Source organism: Eleutherodactylus coqui, chromosome 4 (assembly GCF_035609145.1).
Source record: "Eleutherodactylus coqui strain aEleCoq1 chromosome 4, aEleCoq1.hap1, whole genome shotgun sequence".
Taxonomy (NCBI): Eukaryota; Metazoa; Chordata; class Amphibia; order Anura; family Eleutherodactylidae; genus Eleutherodactylus; species Eleutherodactylus coqui.
Genome location: NC_089840.1, coordinates 136832869 through 136855269, shown reverse-complemented (window position 1 = coordinate 136855269; position 22401 = coordinate 136832869). Strand labels below are relative to the sequence as shown.

At 42.9% G+C, this 22401-nt stretch overlaps 1 protein-coding gene across 1 annotated transcript in view; it reads right to left on the bottom strand.

The window, feature by feature from the left end:
• Positions 1 to 22401, bottom strand: part of CDK18 (cyclin dependent kinase 18) — a 142178-nt gene that overhangs the window by 75241 nt on the left and 44536 nt on the right. Inside the window, exon 2 of the mRNA XM_066598673.1 lies at positions 15881 to 16013. Coding sequence (XP_066454770.1) covers positions 15881 to 15998 — 118 coding nt within the window. The 5' untranslated portion in view covers positions 15999 to 16013. The remainder of the gene's footprint in view (positions 1 to 15880; positions 16014 to 22401) is intronic.

The window sequence follows — 22401 nt, the reverse complement described above, 5'->3', positions numbered from 1 at the left end:
ACATCCTACACCCGCTCCCAAAAGCGGTCCAAAAAGCCGCGAGGCAGGCAGAATTTTATCAATCCAAAACAGACGACCTGGAGAACCGGCTATGGCGTAACAATGTACGCATAATAGGTCTCCCAGAGAGAGTCGAAGGCTCTCAACCAGAATCCTTTGCAGAAAACTGGCTTAAAACTATGTTGGGCGAGGACGCTTTCTCGGCCTCCTTTACGGTAGAAAGAGCCCATCGAGTCCAGACTAAGCCACTAGTACCGGGCGCCCCGCCGTGTCCATTTCTGGCAAGAATCCTGAACTGTAGGGACCGGGACGCAATACTGTGTCAGGCCAGACTGAAAGGTCCCCTCAAATATAACAATTCGGCGATCTCTATTTTCCCTGATGTTTCAGCGAACTTACAGAAACAGAGAGCTTCTTTTATGGATATCAAGAAGAAGCTCAGAGATAGAGGCATTCCATACTCCATGGCATACCCAGCCCGCCTACGGATTGTGGCAAATGATAAGGTGATCTTTCTACAGTCCCCAGCTGAAGCCATGGAATGGCTCCGTATGCATTCTGTGTCGTCCGAGGCTGTTTAACACCCATGCAATAATTAAGGATAATGTAAATTCTTTTCCTAAAATGTACTCAGACCCATGATCCACTGGCTTATCGGTGATACCACAAAAGAACAAACCGAGGAGCCACACTCCTCCTCTAGTTTCATGCCGCCTCCGAAGCAACCGCCATAGCGGCAATAGCTCACAACTTGATGTTCGGAATTAATCCCCTATAGGCCAGCGGAATATCCCCCACTCACAACAACAGCTACTCTCCACTAGATTGTAGCTTATCTTTTTTTTCTTTCTTAGTCACCCGTGATATATTAGTGTTAAGCGGAATGGCAATTGTTAACTGTTTAAACTGTTATAAAAGTGTACTAGTTGTGTTACAAGCAAACCTGTGCTGGTATAATCTTCCTCCCCCAATACAAAAAATATGCTCATATCATTTGAAACACCCGTTCAAGTCACATGTCATAATATTTCTTAATGTCTTTGACCTGCCTTAGCTGGAACGTGAGAGGCCTGGGCACCGCTAAAAAGCGCAAAGCAGTCTTTTCCTATATTAAGCGATTTAATCCTCACATTGTGGGCCTGCAGGAGACTCACCTCACCATAGATAGAGTTGACTCTCTTAAAAAACCATGGGTGCAATGGGCATGCCATTCTCTCTACACCTCTCTCTCCAGAGGGGTCTCTCTCCTTATACACAAATGACTAAGATGGAACCCCATAAACACCAAAAGAGATCCTGACGGTAGATTCATATTTGTATACGCCGAAATTGACTCCAGACCCTATGTCATCATATGCATTTACAACCCACCTCACAACAACCTCCACCTCATACAGGCAGCGATAGCATTCGCTCATCAGTTCCCCTCGGCATACGTCATCTGCATGGGTGATTTTAACAGGGTAATGAACCCAAATAAAGATAGATTTCACCTGTCCTCTGGACCCCACACCACAGTTGACTCCCCAATGCAACAGCTATTTGAAAGCGTGGGCTGGGTAGACCTCTGGCGCTCGAAACACCCTGACACCCTTGAATACACATGCCACTCTACAGGCCATAACACGCTGTCAAGAATAGATTATATACTATCCTCCTCAACATTGGCACTTCACACAATGGATATAATACACTGCCCACGAGGCATATCTGACCACAGCCCAATATTACTAACACTCAAATTTCCTAATCTTAAACTCACCCCCACTTGGAAAATACATCCATTTTGGCTCAAACTCCTAAAAACTAACGATCAAACCCCAACACACATATCAATGTTTCTGGACGCCCACGAGAATAACGCTCATTATGCCCTGAAGTGGGACACCTTTAAAGCATACCTTAGAGGATGCCTTAAATCAGCCATTTCCTACATCAAAAAATCAACATCCCAAATCGATAAAGAACTCGAGATTCAAACATCAGAAGCCGAAAAAATCTACATCTCCAGCCCTACAGACTCCAATAGAGTAAATTGGCTTGGCCTAGCCCGCCTATATAAACATTAAATATACGAAAAAACCAAACGCAAATTATTCTTTACGAAACAGCATTATTTTGAATTGGGCAACCAATCAAGCCATCTACTGGCGAACTTAATTAGACAGGAAAACCAAGCCAACACGATCCTAAAAATCAAAAATACACAGGGCACAGAACTCACAGATGCACAAACTATAACAGCTCGTTTCAAAGAATACTATGCAGACCTCTATAGGTCATCCTCGCATAAATCTCTCCCTGACATCCTTAACTATCTACAGGATCTAACATTCCCAACACTATCCGCTGAACAAATAGAACAGCTGGAAGCACCAATAACAGTTGAAGAAATTCAATTAACTATTAAAGACATAGCACCCAATAAGTCCCCCGGACCTGACGGCCTCCCAATAGAAATATACCGGAGATACAGCGACCAACTAATCCCACTCCTACACGAAACTCTACACCAAGCCCAATTGGAAAAATCCCTCCCTCCCTATATGAAGCGTCTATCATAGTTCTTCTAAAACCTGACAAAGACCCGATGGACTGCAACTCCTACCGCCCCATTTCACTAGTAAATGTGGATTATAAAATCCTAACCAAAATTTTGGCCACTAGGTTGAACCAAGTAATTTTATCTATCATACACCCTGATCAAACAGGCTTCATGCCAGGCAAATCCACTACGATTAATATCCGCAAAGTACAGACGGACATTCAGCTAGGCAGACAATACAACATGCCCTGGGCCCTTGTGTCATTGGACATGAAAAAAGAATTTGACTCCCTAGAGTGGAACTTCTTAGAAGCCTGTCTAACCCGTTTTGGGTTCGGCCCCAAATTTAGACAATGGATCAACATCATATATAAATCCCCAAAGGCTAACGTGATGGTGAATGGCATCCCCTCGGCAGAATTCCCGCTTACGAAAGGCACCCGTCACGGATGTCCCTTATCTCCAGCTCTATTTGCCATAGCCATAGAAGCCTTGGCAATCCGTCTAAGATCCTCTACCAATGTAACGGGCATTAAATGGGGGGGAATTGAGAGTAAAGTGAGCCTCTATGCGGATGACACCATCCTTTTCCTATCAAACCCAGATATCTCCTTCTCTCAAGCTATGACCCACATAGATAAATTCTCCCAATTCTCCGGACTTTACATAAATTGGACCAAATCCACAATTATGTACACAAACATTAACCCTAAAATCAACCCCCACGTTACCAGATATGACCTAGCAATAGTCTCTAGGTTTAAATACCTGGGGATAATTATGTCACGCGAATATCACAACGCCATAGATGACAACATCATTCCTCTATAAGAAACCCTAAGATACAAATTTAAGAAATGGGCTAAATTACCGTTATCAGTAGCGGGCCGTATAAACCTGGTCAAAATGGCTATCCAGCCTAAATGCCTATACATATTACAACATATGTCACTACAGGTCCCCAAACGGTACTTTCAATCATTCAACTCTCTCATCACATCATTTGTATGGAACTCAACTCGCTCTAAACTGAGTCTTACAACGCTGCAAAGGCCGAAGGATCGAGCTGGGATGGCCCTCCCAGATCTCCGATTGTACTACCTGGCAGGACAACTGAGGAACATTCAATTGTGGTTCCGACCCCAAGAAATGCCCACGGCAGATCGCTATTTGGCGAAACAAGTAAAGGACAATAATTTACTAAACTATTTAGAATTTCCAAAATGTACAATTCCATCTGAAATCCTACCATTACATAAGCTGGCGCTTAGCGTCTGGAGAGAAGCCAAAACGCTCCAAAGGTTCCAAGATGTGGTGTCAGACCTTCCCCTCTGGGACAACCCCGGCCTGACAGCCCTACTCTCCATTCCAGACACTCACTATTGGACCAACCTTGGAATCACCACGCTAGGAGACATATATAAGGATGGAATATTTCCTACATTCACCCAGCTATGCGAGCAGCTCCAAACCCTGCACCTGCAATTATTCAGGTTCTTCCAGCTAAGGCATGCATTGAGCACCCAATTCCCTCCGACCTCCACCCAAATTTCAAAGTTCCCTACGATTGGCATATTAAAATCGCAAGGCCCTAAAGGTCTGATCTCGTCCCTTTACACACATTTACTATCAGCAAAACTAAACTCCAACCCACTCCCCGTCTTCGACAAATGGAAAAACTACATCCCATCCTTAGCACCTGAAGAATGGGAAGAAATAGAAGAATCCCATTTATCAGTATCTCCTGCCATAAACAACAAATTGATCCAACTATATATTATCCACCAATCATACCTTACTCCTAGTCGCCTATTTAAAATAGGGAACACCCATTCAAACTCCTGCCACAGATGTAACCAACCGAATGCGGACTTCTGGCACCTAATCTGGAACTGCCCATTTGTCAAGACCTAATGGTCCAATGTAATAACCCTTATAAACCAACTATTAGAATCCCCCTACAACATAAACTTAGACCCCAAAATAACCCTATTTGGAATTTTAGAGGAGGAACTGTGGCCAATATATACCCGTATATTTCTTAAAGAAGTACTCTTCCTAGCACGTAAAGAGATAGGCATGCATTGGATGGCCTCAGATCCACCCCCGATTACACAATGGATCCAACTCGTAAACTCGATAATACCTTATGAAAAAATTATATATAAAAACAGTGGTTGCCCAAACAAGCACCATAAGATTTGGGGCTCATGGCTGGAGGCCTACTCCACGTTACCCACAGAATAAACAGAGCTCCATCAGAAATAACACGACCAGCGCAGGTTGCTTCGGTTTAACAAGTTTTTGTTTATTGTTTATTTCAAATCCTAGATGCATATAGTACAGAGAATATATTTCGTTAAATAAAAAAAAAAAATAATAAATACGTTATTAAAAATCAGAAGATACAGCTTAAGGTAGTAAACTCCAGTCTATAATATCAAGCAGTATTCTAAAGTATGTATATCCATATGCCTTGAAAAGTCTGAAAATGCAAAATAAGTGTTTACGTGTTACATGACTGTATGCTGATATCATACATTTTTCCTTTCTGTATCGTATAATTTCATGTGATAAATAAAGCAAAGTTAAAAAAAAATCTTATACACAAATCTTAGGGTTCATTCACATGGGCCTATTTATTTTTAGTCCATTAATATGAAGCATATTAACTGAAACTGTTGCATATTTAAACATTCTTGTGTCTTTTTGCATGTGTAATCACTGCATATTTACGAGCACAAAAAAAGAAGGCCCATTTGTAGTGGCCCAAAGTTAGGGTACCTCTAGGTTGGTGTTTGTCTACCCCAGGTGGGTTGTCTTTGTGCCTTGGTATGTGTAGTTATGTTAGTCTATGTCTTGTGTTCATGTTGGTGTCACCATTCTTGGTGGTGTTGGTGTGTCTGTCTCCCTAACCTGCTCTGTGTGGCGCGATAGGTGATTAGAGAGGTTGGGGGTGGAGTTAGTAGTGTGTAGAGAGAATAGAGATGTAGTGAGAGAGGACGTGTGAGCAGGACGCGAAGGCTCTGACGCTCCTGCCGGGGCAGTGCCCTGAGCCTATCTCATCTTCCGTGGGATGTATCCCTACAGAACTCAGGATCCTGTAGAAGGAGTCGGTGGATATGGTCACACATTCCCCTGCTTAACTGCATGATCAAGGGACGCTAATGCAGGTCGGAGGAAAAGTTTGTTGCAAGTAGCTACTATGCAAAATGCCGATAGAAAAGCGAGATAAGGGACGTAGCAAGTGATAAAAGGATGGTATGTGTTTTCACATCATGTCAGGTGTGTTCTCCCACGAGTTCTTCCATCAGATAACTGAGACTGATGACGTCTGTACTTCAGGGAAGAGTGACTCCTAATTGCAAGTGTGTTGGAGCTTGTGCAGAAGAAAAATGCCAAGAGTATTGTATCTAATACTGTTTGCAGTATTTTGTTCTTGGAAAATCAGAGTTGGAAATTGTGAGTAAATGAAAATAATGTGCCTCCGGATTGAAACTGCCTCTTGATTGTCGACTCTTTTTTTCGGCTTGGGTGATTTATCACTCAGAAGAGGTACTGGCATCACTTGGACAGATAAGTACTGAAAGTTTGTGGCACAGTTGCTAACTTTATTCCCTGAGCGCAACCGGACCACGCCGCATTTTGGATGTACCAGGTGGAGACTGTAGAGCCATTGTGACCACCAACCATCTTGTACATCTTTGTCTTCCCGGTCAAAGGTCTGACTACAGCCACTGAACATTGATGTCTTGCACAAATACGCATATATCGTGTATTCACTACATATTTGCGTAGTCCTATTGACTTTATGGGTCTATTTTGATTCACAATACAGACCAGAATAGGTCATTCTGTGATTTGTTTTCCACACACATATATACGCAAATCAAAGGGAATTCGGAGTGTATTTATGCCCGCGTGAATAAGCCCTTTTACACGGAATGCTAGTCAGCTAAACAATTGCACGAGCGCTGACGTCACCGCTAAGGTCGTTGGCGCTCATGCAGACCGTATAGACAGACATACTTTGCTGCTCGATCACGGACTTCTCACTCAGCGCTTCACCTTCTATGTTTACACGGAACAAGAGTCCTATAACTCGTTTATCATTATGTAAATGCTATGCTTTTCCTCCCATTTGTCATCTTGCCTTCTTATAATGTAAATTAACCCCTTACTAACGGCCAATACACCTTTTTACTGACCTCACTAATGGGCTTTAAACCTGCACATACATCTTTTTAAGGCGGTGGCTTGTCTGACTACTGACAGCCAGGCTCCTGCTCTAACAGCTAGCAACACAGAAACCTCAGAACCTGGCAGTTTAACCCCTAACATGCCTTACATACGTAATGCAGTGTACTATGCTAGAAATCAAGCAAAAGCATCTTCAAGTCCCCTTGAGGGATTGAAAACCGTGTCTCAAAAAGTTGAAAAAAATTACATTTAAAGAAAAAAAAATTGTTTACAAAAATAAATTTTTCACCACAAAAACTCTTTAAATGGATATAATCTAAAAAAAAATTCAACACATAATAAATATTAGCACATTCATAACAACCCAGACACTGAAAATATTGTGTTATTTATCACACACAGTGAACTCTGTAAAACTAATATAACAAAGAAAAGAGTAATGCCAGAATTGCTATTTTTCTTTTGTTCGCATCCCACAAACGCAATAAAAAGCATTCTAAAACTCACATGTACCTCAAACTGGTACCAATAAAAACTATAACTTTTTCAGCACAGAAGAAAAAGCCTCACAGTAACCCGACGTTGATAGGTTGCAGTTCAGAGTCGGAGTCTGAAGAGTCTGTAGTCACGACGGTGAGGAAAGTGACGTTCTACTAAAGACTTTATGTACCAGTTGTCTACCAGGACATTTTAAACTGTCATTTGCCCCAAGAGACTACAAAATTATTTTTGTTCCCCATTGTCTCTAAAGACATATTATTTTGTGTTTTGCGTGATGTTTGCTCTATGCTTCTTTGCTTAAAAGTTATGCAATGTTAAAAGTTATATGCAAATGTTCAGGAGTGAGGATGTGGGGAGTATTTAAAGTTATATTCTAATACATCGCTTGCATGGAATAAATGTTTGAGTTGTATGGTATGTCTGAGTGAATCTAGTCAGAAGGTCTAGACCCCATACCCCCAATTACTCCAGTGTCAGTCTTGTGTCTTATCTGACACATCCTCATTATCATTCACAGTCAGCTCGGTTGGGGGTATTGACTTTAAGCTACCACCCATCATGAGTGGAGGAAAGTGAAGGTCATGCCACTTTTCCTCAATTCAAAGTGTAGTAATCACATTTTTCTATCTGCGTGTCAACTTACAGTGATTTATCTCAATTTCAGGCTTTGGGGAGAAGAATTATGATGGGCCTCATAGCATATGCTAGTGAATCCTGAGTTCCGCTCAGCCTAGCAGTATTTGTTCTTGTGACTGGCCAATCCATTTCTCTACACGCTGTCATGTATTACAGTTGTGCAATAGAAGTGTGATCCCAGGTAGTCTGAGTGCACTGGGATAGTTTAACTCTGAGCTAAAGGGGAAATTTGTGTAACAGCTCTGCCTTACACTGTCCTAGACTGAGATATATAGTTCTACAGTGATAATGGGATAGAACACTGAGGAATTCCGATCCCGGATATATACTCCATTTTAAGGAGATGCCAAGGTTGGCTTTTCTTAAGTATGGGAGAACTGTAGTGAACCAGAGTTTGGGTCCCCTTCAGCACCTCAGAATACACGTTTGTCTTGTGTTACTGTCTTAAATGTGGAATGCATCAGATTTATGTGTATTGGAGTTTGCAGGCATGAAAGTGTTAATGTCTGGTGTAGTGAGAGGTGTCTATAGTTAGTTGGTTGGTTAGTGAGTGGGTGAGAAGTAAGTTGGTGAGGAGAGATGGAGGAAACAGAGAGATGGTCTGCCGCTCATGCCCTTAGGGGGTACGAAAGCCCGGACATGGTGGAAACATGTGGAAGTATAGCGCAAGAACCGCATGTAACCAGAGAAAGAGAGAAACTGCAAGTGTGTGAGAAAAAATGAGTGTTTGGCAGGAGAGAGAGATTAACTGGGAAGAAAGATCCTACAGATAACTAGGACTGTGGATGCATAATGCCTCTGTAACCCTCACTGTTTTAACACTATGCAAAATTGTTGTGTGCAAGAATTGTTTATTGTTACTGCTCGAAGAGTTTAAGTAAAAGGACAGGACCGAACGTTCCCGGTTCTCGTTCAAAAAATACTCTCTGTGTGTGGACTACTTTATTCTATCGGAGTGATCCACCGCAGAAGATGGAACGTTGGAGTCTCATCGACAAACAGAACTTAAGATAACCTCGGTTGCTAATTGTTGGTCTTCCCCTGTGGTAACGAGGTTGGGTTCCTAGCCACCCGTAGTGAGGAGATGGTAGAGCCCCGTGACATGGTTATTTCTCTACCCTGCTGTCTTCTCAGCTGAGGGCATGCTCCTCAGACACTGTAACGGTACCACATTATTTTGTTCTTCATTTTGAAAAGTGATGAAAAAGTCTAAAACAATTGAGGTGCCCCTAAGGAATTAAAGGAGAAGGGAATCATAGCACCTCTTTGGAAAGATATCTCTAGACTTTATAAAGCCATGTGTAGAATCCTACTCGACATAACACCAGAGATAGCACTTCTAACCATGTTTCCAAGCCCGATTTCAAAATCTAAAAAAGGTCTACTTAGGCACTTTATAATGGCTATGCACCAAATCATTCCCAGTGTCATGGCCGTTGGCTGCGATGGGGTCATGGCACTGTGGACTGGCTGCACTATTCTAGTCTGTCCGACAGGTTGAGGTTTATGTTTTTGTGGTTTGCTATATCTTTAGGTGTTACTTTGGTTGTTTGTCTGTATTCCCTCTGTGTTTCGTATGTGGATTTTACCCTGGTGTTTTTGGAACTCTGTCATTCCAATTCTATTGCCTCAGGCATTATTTAACTCTGCTTCATGGTCTGGTTGTTGCTGATTATTTTATCAGTCTGTGTGGAGAGCTGACAATTTCATGATGGAGGAGTTATATTGTAAGGCTAAGTGGTGCTTTTGTTTGTTTATTACTGTTTTCCTTCTTTTAGTTGCTAGAGTTGATAGCTGAGGCACGAGACATGGGGCCGCCTTTATCGAGGCGATAACCTTGCTTTTAGACAGGGCTGTTCTTGTCCTAGTAGTTAGGGTGAGATTCTCCCTTCCTCCTTTTGTTTAGATTATATGATATTTTACTCTGCTCCACAGTCTGCTCTCTGTGTGAACACAAACTTATGTTTGTCCTGGGCGTGGTACGTCTTACGCTCAGGGCAAACATGACACCCAGATACTGGAAACAAAATATTGTAGTTCCAATGATTTCCTAGGTCGAGACTATGGACTCCCTGAAATACATGAAGGAACTCAGATGCTCTGACCTTGATATAGAACTTACAGGCTTTTATTCCACTTGGACCGTATGGATAGACTTTTGTGACTTATCATTCTTCTCTAAATGGCTGTTGGATGGTTCTATTTCATAGATCTGTTTACCTTTATTGGTGGGCTCATTCCACAAAACACCTTAATCTTTTTCCTTCTTATTTCTCTGCCCTACCTTAACTTTTCTTCTTTCTCCTTTAATTTTTTGTTTTCTCCTGTACTCTGGCCAGGTGCCACTACTATGATGGGGACTAGCTATATTTAACAGACATCATTGGAAGTCGACTGTAGGGTCTTTAGGAAACCTCACTTAGTTGGGTCCCTGGGTGATAGTTCCTGCCCAGGCTAGTTTTTATAAATTCAAAATGAAAGCAGCTTATCGCTACTCAAAAGAAAGACAATGAAAATTATGTACAATTTATCTTTATTGTTTCTTAAGCATGTCAATATACTTAATTTAAGACTTCATTAAAAATCTTATGAGCATAAAGGAGAGGAGAAAATTATATTTTGATCACTGCCTTGTTTTAGTTTCTCTCTTTACATACCCTAAAATACTATTTCCTCTGCAGCTCATGTTTGGCTCTGAGTGCTTGTGCTTAGCTAACTAACCAAGTAACCAGTGCACTTTATTTCCTTGTCTCATTTCTTCAGTTGTATTCCATTTAATACTACATAACATCTTAAATTGTATTCTATATTGAACAATCATTGTCTGCAGTTATTCGAAAAAGTATCATGCATTCATGAATACAAAATAGCCACTTATCATTTTGGCTTTGGAAAAGAAGAAACTATTTTCAGTGTATCTGAGTAATACTAAATAAACAGAAGTGTTAAAATATACGGGTTTCATTCCTTTTAAGATACTTGCAGAATATTATGTGCAAGTGCACCTTTTAGAATGTCCAAAGAGTTCACTCACTTAGTTCTACTTATTCTCATTATTCCAACTTTTCATGAAGACATTGCACCTATTAATCCAGAAGTGGGTTTAATCTCTTAAAAAGACTCTGTCACCCTCTTTTTGCTCCCCTCTCCGAGTCCACCATAAGGTAGTGTCTGTCACACAGATTACAGTGATATGTCTGCTGTGTGGATCTGTGCAGCAGTTTGGGAGTAATTTGCATTTAATTTGTAGCAGCCAGACCCAGAACTAGTCCTGCATATTCATGAGCTGCATGCTAGCCATACCCACCCCATCCTCCAGCCAATGATTGGCAGCCCTCTCACTGTACACAATAATGGGCAGACAACAGTCAATCATTGGCTGGAGGGTAGGGTGGAACTAGCCTGTAGCTCATGAATATCCAGGACTACTTTAAGTACTCCTCTTTGCATGTCGTACTACTGTACTGATAAAAAAAGCAAGTTTCTCCAAAACTACGGCACAGATCCACACAGCAGACATATCACTGTAATCAACGTGAATATCACTACCTTATTCTCTCATCAGAGAGGGGGGCAAAAAGATAGTGACAGAGTCTCTTTAAAGGGGTTGTCCCGCGGCAGCAAGTGGGTCTATACACTTCTGTATGGCCATAATAATGCACTTTGTAATGTACATTGTGCATTAATTATGAGCCATACAGAAGTTATAAAAAGTTTTATACTTACCTGCTCCGTTGCTGGCGTCCTCGTTCCCATGGAGCCGACTAATTTTCGCCCTCCGATGGCCAAATTAGCCGCGCTTGCGCAGTCCGGGTCTTCTGCAGTCTTCTATGGGGCCGCTGGTGTAGAATGCCGGCTCCGTGTAGCTCCGCCCTGTCACGTGCCGATTCCAGCCAATCAGGAGGCTGGAATCGGCAATGGACCGCACAGAAGCCCTGCGGTCCACGGAGACAGAGGATCCCGGCGGCCATCTTCAGCAGGTGAGTATGAAGACGCCGGACCGCCAGGATTCAGGTAAGCGCTGTGCGGGTTGTTTTTTTAACCCCTGCATCGGGGTTGTCTCGCGCCGAACGGGGGGGGGGGGGGGGTTAAAAAAAAAAAAAAACGTTTCGGCGCGGGACAACCCCTTTAAGGGCTTATTCACAGGAGCGAATATCGGCCGACGTTTTCACGGCCGGACGTATACGCTACCATTGGATGCATTGGATTCCAATGCATCAGATCACACAGGCGTATTCCCGCAGCCGGGCGCAAATACAGCCCTGGAATTATCTTCCTGGCCGGACTACGGCAGCTGCCATAGACTCCTGTGCACCCTACTAGTACTGTAACAGGCGCACAATAATGCTGAAGGTCTTCCTGCCCGAACATCAAGACTGACCCTGAAAGCACGAGAAAATTTTTTTCCGATATGCTCCAAACCATATAAATAAGCCAGAGAAGTTTGGGGATTCTGTTTTGTGGGATGATGAAACTAATCTAGAACTATGGATCAGCCCTATGGCCACAGGAGGAAGAATGAATCAGAATACACTGAAAAAAACAGCCTTCCTACAGTAAAGCATGGCCGTGGCTCAGTGAGGCTCTGGGGCTGCTTTGCTTCCTTTGGCGGTCGAAACCTGCAGCATGTGGAGGGCAAGATGGATTCAATCAAGTATCAGGAAATCCTAGAAGAAAATATCGGGGAGATTTATAAAACTGTCCAAGATGAAAACTGTCTTTCTTGCCCAGAGCAACCAATCACAGCCCAACTTTCATTTCTTATTCGGCCTTTAAGAAATGAAAGCTGCTCTGTGATTGGTTGCTATGGGCAACAATGACAGCTATTATTTTAGACTGTTAATGTATCTCTACCATAATGGCTTCTATAAGGAAGCTGAAGCTTGGGCATCATTGGACCTTTCAACAGGGCAGTAATTTAAAGCATACCTCAAAGTCCACCAAGGCTTGGTTTCAGAAGTAGTTCTGGAAGATTCTGGAGTGGCCGTCACAATCATCTGACTTCAATCCCATAAAAAATCTTTGGTGGCATTTGAAGAAGGCGGTTGTAGCACAGAAACCCAAGGATATTAGTGAGCTGGAGGCCATCGGCTAAGATTCCTCAGGAACGCTGTCAGAAGCTGCTGTCTGTCTATGCATCACGTTTGCAGAACTCCCTGGGCCCGTGATCACCATTATCCAATAGATAATGGCGATCACGGAAAAGTGAAAAAAGGTAAAGTTTCAGCTCCCCTCATAGATCGGATCCATGAGGGCAGCAGAAAATACTCACCTCCGTCCTCCGTGATGTCCCGTGGTGATCTGTGCATTAGCCAATATGGCGCGCGTGCGCAGAAGGCTGGTGGGTCGGGCAGATTTAAAATCTCTCTGCACCCAGCTGTCAAAAATAGCCGAGTGCAGGGAGATATCACCGGGGACCGCTGTATGTGGTTCCTGGTCACATGATAACTGTTATCCATCGGATAACAAAGTGTTCCTCAAAATGTCGATAAATAATGTTAAATTTGTACATCAGTCTACTTACCAGATCTTCACCTCCCCCATCTTCTCCTGTCAGCTGCCTGATTCTTCTCCTTCCTGTGAGGTTACGTACATTTGGTTGGCAGTCTTCTACCTGCCAACCAATGTACATTAGGTCACAGCTCACAGGCCAGCAGGAGGCCTGCCTATCTTCTTCAGAGATTGCTCATGCGAGCTGTCTCTGAAACAGACTACAATTCCTTCCTAGGCAGTGAAGCTTACAGCACAGGGACGTGACCTTCACTGACCTGGCCGGAAGGAATTTGAGGAATGCAGCCTTCATAACAAGCTGGGCCCAGCATGTGGTGAAGTGACCCGGGACACTGCAAAAGCTCATCTAGGAGAAGATGTGCTAAGGAAACTGACAGGGAAGGAATAGTAAGTATAGATTTTTTTTTTAATGACAAAACCCCTTTAAATGCGCTTACGCCCAGCCTTAGACACAGGCCTACTGCGCCTATAGGTAAATCGGATTCTACACCAAGACAAGCTGTAGCCAAAAACCATTAAATACATTTGGATACCAGAAATATCAAATACCCAAAATAACAGGTCAAAAACAATGGAGTAGATTTACTAATTCTGTCTAATAGTCAGGCAGAGCAAATTTAGACTAGACCATCTGGAAATGCACCAGATTTATCATAGGCTCATGCTGGGTGATAAATATTATACCATCTATTAGTTGGCTCATTTTATGACAGTTTTGTGTCAAAGTTCTGGTGCACAATAGAACATTTAAGGAATACCCCTCTCTTGGGAAGCCACACCCCTTCTCATGAAGCCATGCCTCCTTTTTAGACTAGCAAAAAAAAAGTGTCTAAATACATCTTAAATGTTCAAAACATGTACGACAGTTTTCTAGTTCAGGTTGCGCCACAAAACTGCTATATTGTCAATAGTAAATCTACTCCATCATCTCCCTTTACCAAGCCTCTGTCTTGGTTACTGTTTATATAGGCAACCACAATGCATTACCAGGTCCATTGCACGACGGATACCACTGAAGCCTGATGGACTTACTGAGGAGTCTGTCATTCTGATGGGGAAAATAGAGCGGCGCGGAGTGTTTTTGTCCCTTCAAATATGCCAGAATGTGTGATGGAGGCTTCAAACAGATCACATGGCACAGATCATATAACACAATTATGTTTCCAATGTTCTGCATCAGTGTAATTCAGTGACCTTCAGCCTGTCGCTCTCCGCTTCTAACTATTTTACCATACTTTGGGAATGTAAAAATACAGTAAATTGTTATTATAGAGCAGGGGTCCCCAACTCCAGTCCTCAGGGACCACCAACTGGTCATGTTTTCAGGATATCCTATAGTAAGAACACCTGTGGCAATGTCTGAGGACCGACAATAATTACATCACCCGTGCAACACTGAGGAAATCCTGAAAACATGACCTGTTGGCGGTCCCTGAGGACTGGAGTTGGGGAACACTGTTATAGAGGATGTTCCAATAAAGAATTTCTTCATATTGCAGCATTAAATGTAATAAGAATAAATCTGCCAAATTACAATAATTGTAAAATCCAATTAGATTAACTAGGAAAAATCTTCTGCACTAATTATATGATAGCCATGCTTCACAATGTACGAACATATAGAGCCGTATGTATGTGCATTCATACTGTATATATTAGGAAACGCGCAGTTAACAGTACTGTTATCATTTCCTCTATTCTATCAAGCCGACTTCTGGGTGATGTCTATATGTTACCATTCTGTATTTTGCTTCATTATATGCTACAGAAGATCACATGATTTAGATGGAGCAACATCCTTCTGAGAAGCACTGGCCTGTACAATAATGATGTCTGGGGGCAAGCTGGGGAAATGGGGTGGTATATAAACAGCTTTTGTAAGATTTGATATATTGTAGCAACATGCAACACTTTATTTTCCTGCATTGTCTTAATGCATATTTGTATGTCCGTGTATTTCTGTTATTATATGCATATGTTATAATCACAGATGCAATTTGCCCCAGATAAAACAATGATGGAAAAAAAGTAGAATACAATAAAGGCACAAGAAAAACTGGTGCTTATAATCAGTATATTGGGGATTATCTGCACCTCGCTAACTGTAACCAGTATTGCATTAACCCTATGAAAACAGGAGTATTGTACTTTATTGTCATAACACAGTTACCTTGCATTATATAATGTCTGGGAAGTACCTTGCGCAGAGTAGTATACTTCTATGTGTTACTATAAAATATGGTCCACTGCGCTGAATGTCCAAGTCTGTGCTACAAGGCTAGCTATAGTAGAAACTCAGCATGCATATGATAGTACAGCATTTAAGAGTTGGAAGGTCACAAATAATTACAGCTAGTCAACATGAAGAAAAATGAAACTTGGCATAGTAAGATATAGGCTATGAATCCTAGCTCGGCACTGCCACATATCCACCGTCTGATAAATCCTCCTGCAGTACACATAATCATGTATGACAAAGTCACTCACCTTCACTATGTCGACTGTTTTTCTGGTTGTACTGCTCTGTGAATTCTGACTCTTTTATAGTTTCAGTTCGAGGAACAGAGAGGGAGAACCGTCGCGTGATATTTTTCATCTTGTTCATAATGACAAGGTGGATCTAGGAGAGATATGACTGCGTGAGAAAGGTTTCATAGAAGGAAAGAGGAAGGTACGCAGTGCATGAGAGAGGAATGGGAGTGCGTGGAAGGGAGAGCAAGAAGAGATGGAAATAGAAGAGGACTGATAGTGAAATGGAACGGTCCCCTAGTTAAGGTGACAAGTGACAAAGTGTTTCCAGGCTGTTGACCATCAGCCAGAAGGTGCATGGGGAAATGGCGTTATTATAAGGGGAAACAGTTATGCTGCTGGATGCTAAGCTTATGAAGAGATACTGCATAGAACTGGTAAAGGACAGATAGCCATAAATGAGAGTTAGGAATAGATGAAGAAGTAGAGAGAAGTGCAGGCTGCCTGGGAGAGAAGAGGATGCAAGCATGTGGGAGGGCTACATCTGCTGCATCTCTTATGACTGTCTTGTAGACGAAGCTAGGGAAGCTCAGACACTCAACTCTGAAAACCAAGGCTTTACATACTTGGGATGGATAGACTGCAAGCTCCTCTACCTGGAAACACTACCTAGCCATGCCCTTAACCTGCCCTTGGCTGAGTAACGAGGCCGACATTCCTGATACAATGGTTTTATGAGGCAATAATGCTGCTTAACTTCTTCATTTGTACGCTCTTCGTTCTGTACGCTTAATCATATTGTAACCAAATCCATGAACCCGCTTCATGTGTCAGGTTTTATAGACCCTGCACCTGGGATATTACTCTGTTGGGTTGAGCCTGCGATATACAGTGTTCCTAACTTAGGTATTAGTACTCCTTGTACTTCTCTGATATACAGCTACTTCTGCTTTTTTTCCCTTCTAATGTGTTCCCAGGCATTTCCCACCCTGCCCGAGTAAACACCAAACTCATCCTTATCGGAGAATACCTACCTGTTGGCCACCCTACTGCTAGCACGTCATTGACAGCAATAGGAACCTTATGGCTGCTGGGTCAGTAAGGCTCATGGCACTTGTAGAAACAGGTTTCACTGAGTACAGGGTGTTCTCTACAGCTTGCTGGTTTGCAGAGTTTCTGGTAGTTAAATACTGATTTAAGGAATAGAATGAATTTCTATTGGCAGTTCTAGGATTAAGTAAACGTGGAAAGTCTCAGTTTCCCTGGAAATGTCCTATATTTCTATACAAAGCAACAATAAAGTTCCCCTGTAGACCAAGATCTGAGTGCATTCATTCAACACCTGAGTTAATAGCTATGCTCTATTAACCCTTTCCAGTCCAATTTCCCTGCCACCTGCACACTCCTTAGCTCTTATTTTTTGGGGAAAGCATATTGTGGATTTCTTGGAATTGCTCAATGATTTTATTAGCAGCTTTTTGAAAATGAAATGTGAGTTATGAGTGTTTCACATCAGGGAGATCATTTGTAATACTCCTGTAAATACATGTATAGTGATATTACATACATTTATATTATGAGACGCTATTCATTTCTAATTTCTGTATTGATAAATTAAAATCATAAGAGAAATTAGAAATGAATACAGTCTTATTATGTCAATTAGAAATTAAGAAAGTATGCAGGACAGCTCTTCGATGTGGGAGGCTGTTCTGCATATGTATATTACACTATGCAGGACAGAGTTCCAATGTCGGAGGCTGTTCTGCATATGTATATTACACTATGCAGGACAGAGTTCCAATGTCGGAGGCTGTTCTGCATATGACTATAAGGCTGGATTCACACGGGTGTATATTGGTTTACAATGCATCAGTGCACATGGGCGTATTTCCGTGGTGTAAAAGGGCCCGGCCGGCCAAGATAGTGCATTTCAGTCGGGTGTACTTACGCTTATGACAGCTGCCGGAGAAGGGAGGTGGGAGGGAGTTTAGCAGCGTGACTGCTAAACTCCTACCCCTTCTCTGCTCCTTTTCACCCCTTGCCAGCTGTTTGCAATGGGAGGGGGCGGGACAGGGGCAGAGCTAAGCTCTGCCCCCATCCATTGCTGACTGCAACAAGGGGCGGAAGTTTAGCACACTAGCTCCCGCCCCATCCCACCACCTCCCCTTGCTGAGAGACACCAGGAGCAGAGCTAAACTGTCTCCTCCCACCCAACAGCACTACGGCCTCAGCGTATATGCATTCTACCAGGGCCGTCTGAACGGGCGCACAAACGTTAGATTTGTGCGCCCGTTCACATGTTATTATGTCGCTGTTGGGTGAATGTAAAAACGCTGACGCCCATGTAAATCCATACTTATCCTACAAAATCTCTGACTTTGCACAGGTGTACCTAGAATTGATGCAAAGGGTGGTCACACGAAATATTGATTTGATTTAGTTTGCTTTTGTTAATTCACTTTGCATTTTGTTAATTAAAAAAAATAAACTATTGACGCTTCTATCTTTGAAAGCATTCTTATTCTGCAGCATTTTTTCTAACTTTTGCACAATACTGTATAAAATAGAATTCAACCGCTATATGTTAATTTGTGGTGATAGTACATTTCTACTATGGAAATAAGGGCTAGCAAGTAATGGTCCTTATCAAATTCCCTGCACTTAAGAATTTACATACTGTTTAATGATTAGAGGAACATAACTTGCTGCTCCACTAGGCACGAACACAACAGACCAAATAATAGAAAGTGTAATTTTACCTTTAGTTACAAATACATTAGTCTTGAGTAGTAGATGCTCACTTCAGCCAGGGCCATTTTAATATCTTGATGAGCCCAATGCAAAGGTATCTTGAGTGGGCCTACCCCTCTAAATTTCTTGACGGCTCAAAAAATAATAAAAAATGTATACTCCCCTCTCTCCTAGTGTGACCCGACATGGATGTTTCAGCTCGCTGGATTCGGCTGCTTGCCTTCTCCTCCATCTTCCTTTAGTGCAGCTTCTGTGCTCATCATTTGACTCCACTTCTTCTTGCTTGTCTGCTCAACTAAGCCAGCTCTTCACCCCTACACTCTGAACATGCCCCACTCTCCATCTGATCCAGACTACCATGAAGACTTCTCCCAGTACAGTCTTCATTCTACCACTACCCCTAATGTTATGTTCACAGGTGACGGATTTGCTGCAGTTTCACTGCAGATTTCACTCCTTCAAAAGAGGATTAGAAATCTGTACCAAAATCTACCTGTCACTGTAGTAGACATGATAATTAATTAGCATAAAATGTCTATCGATTTGCACTAGATGTATTATGTGTGTTTTGTGACTTCAGCCTAATGTGAAACTCTGCTGCATAAGGAAAGAGTTAAATCACAGTGTTATATGTTATTGCTTGAGTTTATCCAGAGTGTTCTCCCAGTCCTCCCCATCCCCCACACAGAATCTTCTTGAACAAAGAGATATCTACTTTCAGTTTCAGATTCGAGCACGTTTGTGAGACAAAGACTTGCTTATACATTGGACTTGAGAGAAGGTGGGCAGGAAGGAGGGGGGGATTCTATATGATCCGACAAATGAGAATCCTATATGTTACTGATGTAACCTGTTGCCCGCCCATGTTATGCTTTACAATAAAAGGCCCTGTCTGGCTGTTTCTGGGCAGAGAGCCATTTTGGATATGAGGCTGATAGCTTGTGTCTAATTTGCTCCATGATGTGTGCACACGATACAATTCGGAAGCTACAAAATACCCCGAAACCTGCTGGAGAAAACCGTAATCCAGATCAGTCACCTGTAGATTTTGGTGCAGATCACCAATATCTGAAGAAGAAAGCATGATGTGGTTTTTGATGTCGCCCGGGACAAAAATCTACCACATATGAACATATCCTAATGCTCCTCTCAGTGCTCCCTACAGAGTCATAGGTGCCTTCACTCAGTAATAATTCCATTCCCCAACCGTGCAGACCACAAAATAATGTCTACTTCTGTCCCCACAGTAATATAAGCCACTCTATGGCCCTACAATAACAGAATCTCCTGTTCAGCCCCCACAGTAATAGAAGCCCTCTCTGTAGCCTCCCACTGTAATGTAAGCCCCCTCTGTAGCCCCCTATGGTAATATAAGTCCCCTGTAACATTTGTTATTCTCTGACACCCCTGTTTAATGCTCCCTCCTGACATGGTCATTCTTTGTTTAGTGACTTAGTCAGGTACGTATCGCAGCACATGTGACATCCCCACGTTGTGCATCCACAATCTTGCTCCCCTGTACCTTTCTCTCCCGCACTGCAACCAGAGAGAAGGGCCTAGGGGAAGAGGACTGTAGATGCGCACTACTGGGACGTCAGCTAAGCCCTGACTAAACGGAGAATAACAGCGCTAGCATGGGGCTTATTAATTAAACCCAACAGTAAGATAGCCTTTTGTGCCCATCCCGTCTTTCCTCCAGCCTGCATGTTCTCAAGTGTGCTTGTGTCCAGAGGATGCAAACACTACTGAGAGTGGCGCTACTGTCGGGGGATCCGCAGCCGGGGGGCGGTGCACCGTCTGTTCTATGGTTAAAGCGACCCTGACTTCAGTCTGCCCTACAGGTTTCTTTTGCAAACATCAATGAATGTAGAAACACAGATTATTCACAACTATTCATTGCAGAGATTTCCATATAGACCACGTATAACATTAGGGTATACAGCACTCGTACGCGACGGATTTGTTGCTGAAATTTCTGCAAACTTGGGAGTCAAAAAGGAACTTTTTCCCCCTAAATGAGGAAAATTGGCTTCTACCTGATTGGGGTTTTTTTTGCCTCCCTCTGGATCAACATAAGGGTGCATTCCCACGAACGTATATCGGCTCGTTTTCACGCCGAGCCAATATACGTTGTCTTCGTTTGCAGGGTAAGGGGGGGGAATGGAAGAGCCAGGAGCAGGAACTGAGCTCCCGCCCCCTCTCCACTATTTGCAATGGGGAGAGGCGGGACGGGGCGGGGCTAATTCTCAGAACTTAGCCCCGCCCCCGTCATGCCCCTTTCATTGCAAATAGTGCAGAGGGGCGGAGAGGAGGCAAAGAGGGGGCGGGAGCTCAGTTCCTGCTCCTGGGTCTTTCATTCTCCCCCCCCTGCACACGAGGACAACGTATATCGGCTCGGCGTGAAAACCAAGCCGATATACGTTCATGGGAATGCACCCTTAAGGGGGTAATAGGCCAAACTGGATGAACCTGGGGCTGATTGGTTCATCGAGTGCTGAATTGATTGGCTAAGTAGCGCTAGATGAATCAATCAGAGCCATTGCTTCCTGGAGGTGGGATCTATGAATCCTGCAACCAGGAAACGATCTTCTGTGGGCGAACGAGGACTGCAGGATGCGGGGCTCCGGAGAGCAGCAGGAGGACTCAGACCAAGCATGCAAGGTAAGTATTCCTTTTTATTTCAGGGAATGCAGCTAGGGTTTATTCTCAGGGTAGTGCTTAACCGTGATTTTATCAGGGCAGCAGCATTGCGATGCACAATTTTTCACAGGAAAATGCATCACTGACGCTACAAAATCACAGGAACAAAGCAGCGATACAGCCGCAATTTTGTAGCAGTGATATCGCTGTCGCCCATGTGAAAGAGGCCTAACACTATGGAGAGGTCCGTCATTGTAGCTCTCTTGTGTATGTGTATATTATAGTATGCAGTAGGGAGGCCTGACATCCAACCGATCTTCTGCATATGTATATTGCATGTCGGACCTCTCCTGCATACTGTAATATACATATATAATATACATATTAACTCACGTTTAATTTTCAAAAACTGCTAATAAAATCATCATACATCATTTTTGTGTTTCTGTTCAGTAATTCCAAGGAATTCACCATGCGCTTTCCCACCCAAAGTACACAAGAGCTGTGGAGTGTGCGGGTGGCAGAGAAATTGGATTAGAAAGGGTTAATGTTTTCTCTCAATTTTGCAGGTATGCATCAGACTTGCATGCAAAAAAGCATGGCAATTAGGGCCCTTTCACCCATGTATATGCGCAAAATCAATTGCATAAGTGCAACACATTGGCGCTGTGAATTTTTTCTCACATTTTGGCGCATGTTACTGTGCCTTCAGCACTTGCAGGGCCATTCTACATGGGCATGGGACATCCCAATGTGATTTAAAAGGCTATTTAGCCTAATGAGGTCCAAATCTGTTCTTTTTTTCACTGAATTGCGCAGCGTATGGCGCATTTGCGTATGTATTTTGTGCACATTTGCACACCTCCCATAGACTTCTATTGTGCAAAAATGCACCCAAGAATAGAGCATGCTACGTTTTTTTTCACGCACGCAAATAAAAGGGAAGTCAGTTCTATGCGAATTGCACGCGCAAATGTATGAAGCGGCCCATAACAAACAATATGAAAACTGCGCTGACCTTGGTGTATTTTGACCAAGTCTCTGTCTGCCGGGACGTCCCTTGTGGCTTAACCCTTAAAGGCGTTGTCCAGGATTAGAAAAACATGGCTGCTTTCTTCCAAACACAGCGCCATCCTTGTTCATAG